The sequence below is a fragment of the Papaver somniferum genome, unplaced genomic scaffold (assembly GCF_003573695.1).
Source record: "Papaver somniferum cultivar HN1 unplaced genomic scaffold, ASM357369v1 unplaced-scaffold_135, whole genome shotgun sequence".
Taxonomy (NCBI): Eukaryota; Viridiplantae; Streptophyta; class Magnoliopsida; order Ranunculales; family Papaveraceae; genus Papaver; species Papaver somniferum.
The window spans coordinates 2,212,398-2,222,392 of record NW_020622713.1 but is presented as its reverse complement, the minus strand read 5'-3'; the positions used below and the strand labels follow the sequence as shown (position 1 = coordinate 2,222,392).

At 35.9% G+C, this 9,995-nt stretch overlaps 1 protein-coding gene across 2 annotated transcripts; it reads left to right on the top strand.

The window, feature by feature from the left end:
* The first annotated feature begins 647 nt into the window (after positions 1-647).
* LOC113334248 (probable arabinosyltransferase ARAD1) lies at positions 648-4,517 on the top strand. Of its 2 annotated transcripts, XM_026580589.1 has the most exons (4): positions 648-1,031; positions 1,341-1,484; positions 1,560-2,673; positions 3,753-4,517. In XM_026580589.1, exons 3-4 carry the CDS (start codon positions 1,699-1,701, stop codon positions 4,275-4,277), a joined length of 1,500 nt encoding a protein of 499 aa, XP_026436374.1. In that variant the 5' UTR covers positions 648-1,031; positions 1,341-1,484; positions 1,560-1,698; the 3' UTR covers positions 4,278-4,517. The 2 variants fall into 2 exon arrangements, with proteins under 2 accessions (XP_026436374.1, XP_026436373.1); XM_026580588.1 differs by having other exon boundaries at positions 649-1,031; positions 1,341-2,673.
* The last annotated feature ends 5,478 nt before the right edge of the window (positions 4,518-9,995 follow it).

Genomic DNA, 9,995 nt, shown 5'->3' with positions numbered 1-9,995 from the left:
AATTAAACACAAGTTAATTTCACATCTAACACTATATTTTACCACTAATCACCCGAATTAACACTAATCAATCAGGGATAAATTAGCCATTAAGAAAATAGTGGGTTAAGGGGTTTCTATGAATTACTTCTTAATGACCCTATTTTATCATGTAGCTATAGGTCCCAATTTAGCCAGATTTTTTTAATAAACCGACGTGTTTCCTTAAAACCAAACGGGCTCCCCCGATAAATCGTATTTCTCCAACATCAAATAGCCATTTTAATGGGTGTACAACACCGGTAATCCCTTGGATTTTCTTTTCTCGTTTGTATCATTTGTCGTTGTTTTGGTGACGTTCTGATTTAATAAAATTTGACTTTCCTTGTAAAAAATAAAATAAAATGTAAAGACATACAATTAGCCACACTGCCACAGTGCACTAAGATGGGGCGGTAACCACGTATTAATTCCATGCTCTCATGGGGTTGTTCCCCAATCTCGAACTTTTTTCAACTAAAAAGTGCCGCAGTAAGTTGCCGACCTTAATTTCACTGTGGTCCACCGACATGACATAAACTCAAAAATATTAGGTAAACCACGTAAATGCGCTGCGGATTTGGTCACCCAATTTTAGTACTCCTTAGAAAAACTAGCACATTGCCTGAACCCTGAAATCAGCAAAATAGATATGTCCGAACAACTAATTCCAAGTGTCTCACTCACAACAAACGTCTCTGCAACCTACTACGAAAGTACATATTTTCTGTGTGTTTTTAATGGTTTTTTCTCTGCAAGACCCATCAACTAATCAGTCCTTCAAATTTAAATTAAACCACCTTTATTACCAAATCAAACGATTATATTAATTGAATAATGAAACCTTGCTTTCATGAATCATGGAGTAAAGCTAAAGCTTTTCTTTATAAATAAACAACTATAAATTTCCCTTTCTTGTGAAGAAGCTTAATTTTAATCATCTCACAGAAAATCTCCTTTTCTCTTTTTCCTTTCTCTTGGGGGTACTTTTTGAAGCTAATTTTCCACTTCAGGTACTAAAGTTTGAGTCTTTTCAAATCTCTGAGCAACCAATTATACCATTATTTCAAAACCCATCTTTCATTTTGCTTACACTCTCAAGCTAATTCCTGGGTTTGCATTTTCATTTTCATTTCATAATCTTCTTCTTCTTCTTGTTTTATTTATTTATTTATCTTGGTTTGATTTTGAAAATCTTTTAGCTGTAAATTTTTAGAAAGTGAAATAAAAAGGAGTGCATGCTTTAAGAGCTGGAAAACACATGTTTTTTTTTTCTCTGTACTGATTTTTTTTTTTGTTTAATGTTGTTTGTGTGACTGTAGGTTGATACTGGTCATTAATGGTGGAGAGGAGATTCTGGGTTTTGTACAATCTTGTTCAGATACTTATAAAGTTCATTAAAGTTTGAAGATTCTTAGTCTTGTTCTTGAATGTGTTGAAGAAATTTTTGGTGGAGGTTAATGCAGGTACCCAAATCTTGATTTCATTGTCTTTTGAGTAAAACCCTTTAGGGTTTATGAGCTAAAGGTTCCTTTTCTTAGGTACCCCTTTACGTCCTTGTCTGAAATCAAGCTAAATAGACTGTTTTTGTTCAAAGGGTGTTCTGAATTTTACTGTTTCTGGTCTTAATTGGATTCAATTTCTCTTGCATTTTGCCAATTTCGATGGTTGTGAAGTGCTATGATTTCATCAATGTCAGAAAAGAACATGCAACCTTCAAAGCTCCTTTTCTACCTCATATTCACTTCCATGTTTTTTCTGATTCTTTCTTCTATTATCCTTCTTCAATCAAGTAGTAATTCATTCATGCCGAGATCAGTTTTCAGGCTAATCGTAGTTAATACTACCTCATCTGAGTATTTCAGAAGAAATGTCAACAGTTATAGTAAAGACACTTTTGATCGGTCTTCTCTGCCTTCTTCAATTGATACTAGAATAACTGAGTTCGAAAGTTCTTCGTCTCACGGTATTGGTGTATTAGGTCAAGAGAATGCAAAAGTATGTAAATGTAATCAATCTCTCCTGAAGGTTTATATGTATGATTTGCCCCCGGAATTTCACTTTGGTTTGTTAGGCTGGAAAGGGGAAGGGAATCAAGTATGGCCTGATGTTAGTACCCTGGATCAGATTCCGAGGTACCCTGGCGGGTTGAATTTGCAGCACAGTATTGAGTACTGGCTCGCCTTGGATCTGCTTGCATCGACCACTCCAAATGTTGCAAGGCCTTGTAGTGCAGTTAGAGTGCAGAACTCAAGTTTGGCAGATGTGATTTTTGTTCCGTTCTTCTCGTCATTGAGCTACAACAGGCAATCCAAATTACATGGAAAAAAAGAGAAAGTAAGTGTGAATAGACAGCTGCAGGATAAATTGGTTGAGTTCTTGATGAGTAGGCCTGAGTGGAAGAAAGAAGGTGGAAAAAATCATCTTATTGTTGCTCACCATCCAAACAGCATGTTGGGTGTTAGAAGGAAGCTGGGCTCGGCTATGTTTGTTCTTGCAGATTTTGGGAGATACCCAGCTGAAGTGGCAAATCTGGATAAAGACATAATTGCTCCTTACAAGCACATCGTGAGAATGATTGGTGTCAATAACTCTGCCCCATTTGAGAAAAGGCCAATCTTGGCGTATTTTCAAGGTGCAATATATAGAAAGGATGTAAGTTTTTCTCGTTCTTTTTCTTCAAATTAGTTTAAAATTATGCTTACTGTGATGTCTGCAAAAAGTTATATCTTCGCACTATTAAATGTCTGTTAACTCAATCTATTCCCTTTAATTGTTTGTTTGCATGAGCTCATGGTAATCCTATGGGTTAATGACATACAATGCATATAATGTTCATGCTTTAAATTTGTAAGTATTAGAGGTCTGATTAAGAGAGCGTGTAAGCTTATGTCTCTGTATCTAACAAGAATATCTTCAGATTTTAATGCCATAAACATACAATACGAAAGAAGAACAAGGTCTTAGCTAAGATAGGAACAAACATATTTTGTGATCTATATACCATCTTGAATGATTAGAAAACTCATTTGTCGTAATACCCTATGATCTGACACCTTTCAAGTAGTCTAGTAGATTCGTTGGGTGCTAATACTCCATGCCTCTTGTCTATGTCCTAATTTACCTTTTTTTGTCCATGTCCTAATTTACCTATTTACAAAGCATGCAAAAACAAAGATAATTATTGATACGAGTTCCTCAGGCTTACTGACACAAACTTTACTTATGTGTGTGCTCTCATTAACTGTTTTAAGGCTCTGATTTTGGCTGTAATGCTACAAAACTTGGAATTTTGATGTTTTTATTTATCCCCAACATATCTTGGAGTTTGTATGAAGTTCTAGCTTTAGATCTGCTAATATTGTGTGATTTTTATTTATTTTTTCATTTGTTGTGATTTCACTGATTTGTCAAGTATTTTCATATGTTGGAGAATTGCTGAAATAGAATATATGAAAGCATGTAGGCTGCGTTTAGGGTACATAAAACTAGATACTTGTAGTTTGGTGAACATGGTTCACTACTTGTAGAAGAAAGAAGATACTGTAATCAGTGTAATACACGTAAAAGCTTCAATTTGTTCCCATTTAGCACTCTTTTTAGGCTCCCTGCAATACCAGCTTTATATATCTGAGTTCAATTAGTATAAAATTATTAAGAAGAATTTGTATATTCCGTATGTTGGTAACAGTACTAGTCATAAATCTTCTAATATCATAGTGACATTCTGGCAGGCAGGAGTCATTCGACAAGAACTCTATTATCTACTCAAAGACGAGAAGGATGTTCACTTTGCATTCGGTACTGTCCGTGGAAACGGGGTTCATAAGGCAAGTGAAGGAATGGCTTCCTCCAAGTTCTGTCTTAATATTGCTGGAGACACCCCTTCCTCGAACCGCCTTTTTGATGCCATTGTGAGCCACTGTGTTCCAGTGATCATAAGTGATGAAATTGAGCTACCATTTGAAGATGTCTTAGATTATTCTGGGTTCTGTATCTTTGTCCAGACATCTGATGCCGTGAAAACAGGATATCTAGTGAATCTACTTAGAGGGATCAAGCGTAAAAAATGGACAAAAATGTGGAACAGGTTAAAAGAAGTCGCACCACATTTTGAGTATCAATATCCATCTGTTTCAGGTGATGCTGTAGAAATGATCTGGGAGGCAGCTTCACGAAAGATGCATTCTGCTCGGTTAAGACTTCATAAGACAAACAGATATAAAAGGTACCAGCTGATGGGAATGGTAAAGAAATAGGAGTATCGCCAATATGGGTATAGTTTTTCAACTTAGTATTTTTAGAGAATGAAAATCATTGTTTGTTCGTTCTTTTCTTCTTTTTACATGTTTAGGTTGGATAGCTGTAATCAACCCTGCATTGCCAGTTCAGGTACATAAATGTAAGCACAATTGTTGGTTCAATGCAGTTATACATGTTTTCCTTCTCCAATAAGCATATGAGAGATCTAGTTTCTGAGTATCACAACTGCTTCTTTATATGACCGCGTTCTAGATATGAATCCTTATGTTATGGTTTACGTGCTGACACTTTGTTATATGAATGGGGCTATAATCAAGTGCTATTAGACATGATATAAAAGCTGAAGAAATTCTGCAAGAACTAGAGAATCTAATTCAAACACACTGATATATACTTTCTTTTAAGGAAAGAAAACAAAACAAAAGAAAAACTCTTGTATTTTTGTATTTTTGAAAACTGCAATCGGATTCAGTAACCTCATAATTGGTTAGGATTTTCAGACAGAGATGAAACTGGTTCAGCACCACTTTCCTGTGCACATCTCTGTAACCATGCATCACCACCATGTAGTTTCTTCTCAATACATGTATCTGATGAACTTGCTTTATTATACACTTCTGCAACCGCAACACACATCTTATGGATATTTAACTCCTGTTGTGGATTGGGTCTGATCCTCTTCGAACTCTTCTTTTGCTTGAATCAAATTTCACCGAGACAGTTGAAGAAGAATTCCTCTCGACTTTCATATCTGCAACGCTTGTATCACTAAGTAACCTTGAGTTCTTTCTTTGTAATACTCCGTCTCCTGCTTTGCGAACCATATTTATGCTTGTCGACAATGCAGAATTCTTCTTGTTCTTCATATAATGATTGGTTATGGCGCTGTTTAGTCCATGTGACGAATCGTTTCCCTGTACCCCATCATGCTGTTCTTTATTTCGAATCACCATGTCTATGCTTCTCAAGGCAAGAACCTTTTCGTTTTGGAAGATTAAGTACTCAATGCAGACAAGAAGGATAAGAACTCTGTAAGTATAAAACCTCATGATTTCAGACAAGAAGAATACAAGTATCTTGCTCTTTAGTGAACAAATAGATTTTCTGATTGTCTAATCCTTCTTCTATTAATAAGGTATTGATTTCATTGCAAAGAAAATCTAAGAGGGACCGCAAAGACCAGAAAGCAAGAGAAGAAGAAGCTTCAGATTCAGCTCCTAACTCAATCATAAGCCTGCTATTCAAGCAATTTAAGATTGTCTAAATAAAGAGAGGAACCAACAGCATTGGGAAGCTAAGTATCTTTATTGTGTTGTGCTCCCTACATCTCTATCATTTGTCTCTGCTTTTGTTTACAAAGAAAAAAAAAGACCAGTCCAGTCTTCTGAACTACTTGCTGATCTGCCATATCATTCGACGAAAAGCGCTTACACGTGGACAGTCGAATATGAAACAAATTTTGCAATCTTACTAGTCATTTGGTTGAATGTTCAAAAAATGGCCAACAATTGCAAGTAGATTTACATTCCACAGTCTGCCTTAGCTTTTAGCGGTTTCAAAATATTTTGCGGTTTCAAAATATTAAACATTGGCTCTTATGCCATATGGTTAATAGAATTGGAACTATCCCCTTAAAGTGCAACCATGCTAGGTCCAAATTTTGAAAAGCAAAAAACAAATGGAAGAAACTATTTCTGCTTCTGGAGAAACATAAGCACTTCCACTTCTGATTACCGAAACAAGCTATTAGAAATGACTAGCAAAGTTTTTGATTGCTACAGTTGCAAGAAATGATTAAAGTAAAATAGGAAAAACAAAGACTTGCTTTATGTATATAATTATATTATTGTAATGAGATCTCTCTAATTAGAATTCCAAGCTCTTAGATCAATGCAACACAAGACAACAACAGTACATGTTTGCTTGCTTGTGCTAAATGAATGGGTTGTCTTTATGCTTTTCTTTATGGCTTGTTCTCTTTTTTTTTTCTTCGTTATTCGGATATGTATTGCATGCCAAAATCTAAAACCCTCTCTTACCGTCCACTCTTTCAAACAAGACCCTCCACAAGCTATTCCAATATCTTAACAATCTCTTCTCTCTTTTTCTTTATGTTGTCTTGGATTCAAATTTCTCGGTTATCTATGTAGAGACCATCTTTTTCTTTTCTTATTTTTAGCTTTCAATAGTGTGTAATGTATAAAGAAGTGGAAAACTGTGATTGAGGCAAGCGGGCGGAATTACCTAAGCGTGCACATATTGATGTGTTCGTAAAATTTTATTCACCTGGCTAAGTTTCACATCCGAAGAATACACTACAGCTCAAACACCCAGACTATATATATGCACACATGTTTAGGAATCCATCGAGTATGTTCTAAAGTAGACATAGATTTTGTGCACACATGTTTAGGAATCCATCTATTATATGCACACATGTTAACTGGGTATACCCTGATTAACTGGGATATACGGAATTTTAAGTGAATTTAAGTTCGCAATTATAATTAAAACTGAATTAGTTCATCTTTTACTATCAGTTTTACTTTCATCTTCTCCTTCTTTCTCTACCATGCCGACCACTCTCCATCTCTTTCCGTCATTCAAACGAAAAAAATATCGTCGATTCGAAAATTTCATCATCGATAAATCTTCAAACATGCGGCCGCATATGAAACACACTAATATAAAACCTAATAGTCATAATAGTCATGATCCTGGAATTGGAGAGCAAATGCAGTAATACGGACGGAAGAAAAAAAAACAATGAGTGAAGAAGAAAACTCTCAGAGTGAACAAATCGAATAAATGTCGAGATTGAGAAATAAACTCAATCCAGTACTTCATTTGTTGTTTGCATGCCAAATTAGGCCAAAAAATAGAAAATCTGGAATTGCAGTTATATGGTCGTTATGGTACCGCTTTGACGACTTTTCGTTTTTAGTTTTAGTCGTTATCTTCTTAGTTTAAATATCCTGACGACTTTTCATTTCTGGAAGTGACATTTACATGATCGTTACGATATGCAACCTAATACCTTGCCGAACTGCTGATGTGGTATTATTAGTCGTCAGGATATTATTAGTCATCAGATTTTAAAAATCGTTAACATGCCGACTAATACAATTAAAAACTTGTATTCCATGTGTAATATTCTGTTAATGGTCAACATGTTCTTGGAATAGTGCCTTGATGATTAAGTGTTGGTCGTCACTTTGTTGATTATAGACTATGTCGACTAATAGTAATGCAAAACCAGGTTTTCTTGTGTACCATTTTGTTATTGGTCATGATGTTATTGGATTAGTACCTTGAAGAATAAATGTTGGTTGTCATTTTGGGGAATTATAGACTATGTCGATTAATAACTCACCAAAACATAATTTTTTTGTGTTCAGATTAGTTATTAGTCGTTAAGGTTGTTTTTTCCCAAGTTGACGACTAAGATCTGGTCGTCAACTTAATAAAATTTTGATCGTGACGACTAAGCCCATAAATTAGTTGGTTGTCGTTTTTTTCAAATGTAGACCTTGACGACCATTGTAATGCGTTTCCATTGTTCTTGAGTTCTTAGTTTGTAGATGCGAATTTTAATTGATTACTTGTGATATTGTTACTGTGTAGGCTCCAAAAAGATCAATCAAGGAAGGAAACATGCTACTCCTTGCTTACAAAAAAAAAATACTACTCCTCCTTCAAAACCTCCTCGCAAATGTGACAAACTCTTTACTGCAACATATCGAGGGGAATTTTTTGATCCGAGAATGTCAAAGATCTATGAACTAAAAGATACCGAGGCACCACCTGAACCAAGTGATTCTGATGAAACTCCAGATAAAGACCAATCAATTTCATCCAGTACATGAGGTAATGATGATGGTAATCAAGGAATTCTGGCTGCTGAGGAGGTAGGGACAATGATGGGAGTGGCGTTTCACCTGTTAGAGGATGGTGACAATGATGATGGGATTCATGAGGAGAAATATGATGGAGAAGGCGATAGAGATGATAGAAAATATGAAGACGAAGATAAATAAGGAGAAGGTAATGATCAATAAAAAGTGGTTCATGTTGAATAAGTACCACAAGCTACAACGGCGAAAAGAAGGTTATCAATAAACCTATTGCTTCCCACATGTCGCCCCCTCATTTAAAGATGGATTAATATCCATATGATCTACTCCTTGGATTAACCAAATGTTGGGAAATCGGCACCCCGAGCGCAGTGAAATCACAGGATCACAAGGGGCAATTGGTGATTTGAACCAAATATGGGAGAAATAATAAGAGAGGCAGAAGATAAAGAAGAACACAACCACAACACACGATATACGTGGTTCACCTTTACAGGCAACATCCACAGCCAACACCACCAGAAAAACTTCCATTAAATCAAAGACCATTACATACTCTTTCCGCAACCCAAGATAAGACCCAAAGAGTTAACAACCCGAGAACACCATCGAAGAAATCATAGAAACAAACTCTCTAAACCAATCGCGTGTCTTCTCTTCTATACCGTCTTGACAGTTGCTAATAATAGAGAAGAAACATGGAAACACTAGAAACTTGTCTTAGGGAAAAGCCCTAAATCCTAAACACTAGAACACCAAAATCCTCATCGATATTGACATTCATGGTAGCACACGATCCTCCTCTACCAAAGTGAAAAAAATCCTAAGCACAAGGATTTACCACTCTTCTAGGTTGGGTGGATACAAACCTACAATTCTAGTCCTATATATAGGAAACACAAACTTGGCCACCAAGTATTAGTCTCCAACTAGGAAAATAAACTCTTTCCTAACCCTACCAAACCTAGATTAGGAAATCCACCTCAATATGGATTTCTAGAATCTGAAATCAATTATTTTCCTAAGAGCTAGCACTATGGTGGAGGGCATCCCTTCCCTATCCCTCATTTGTAGGGAAGGGATAACACAAGGAAGTCAATCTCACTATGGTGCCATCATATCCCTTTCCTATACGATACGGCTACTGAGTAGCCGTATTTGTTTTTCTAGTTTTTTTTCCAATGGGAATATATTTGTCTAGGTAAAAAAATATTTTTTAGAGTAAAAAAAAGATATTTTAGAGGTAAAAAAGAGATGTAATAGGTAAAAAAAGAGTTTTAGTAAAAAAAAGAGTAGAAAAGGAAAGTTTTAAGGTAAAACTTTAAAAACCAGAAACGGTTACTCAGTAGTCGTGTAAAATTCTACGGCTACTCAGTAGCCGTAAAGTATAAATAAATACGACAACTGAGTAGTCGTGTGATTTCCCTTCCCTACATGGGGGATCAGATGTGATCCTCCATGTAGGGAAAGGGGGTGATATCCCTATACATGTAGGGATATGGGAGACCATAGTATATGGGTTTTGGCGATTTTGAGAGATAGTGAGGGATAGGGAAGGGATGAAAAGCACCATAGTGCTAGCTCTAACAATCTCCACCTCTAAATATGCTTTCAAGCATGAGACGATCACATGAAATCGCCTCCGTCTTCCACCAGAGTTATTCACCATCTTTGTATACCGTTGAATATCTTTTGAAGCTCAGACCTGAACTTTCATCTTCATAGAACCATCTCTTCGACCAAAACACCATAACGTTGATAAAAGTCTTCAAACCATCTCTTTTATGAATAACACTTGTGAAATTGATCATGTTTCACAAACACCATGAAAATATGTAATCCTCATTAACAAATCCTTGC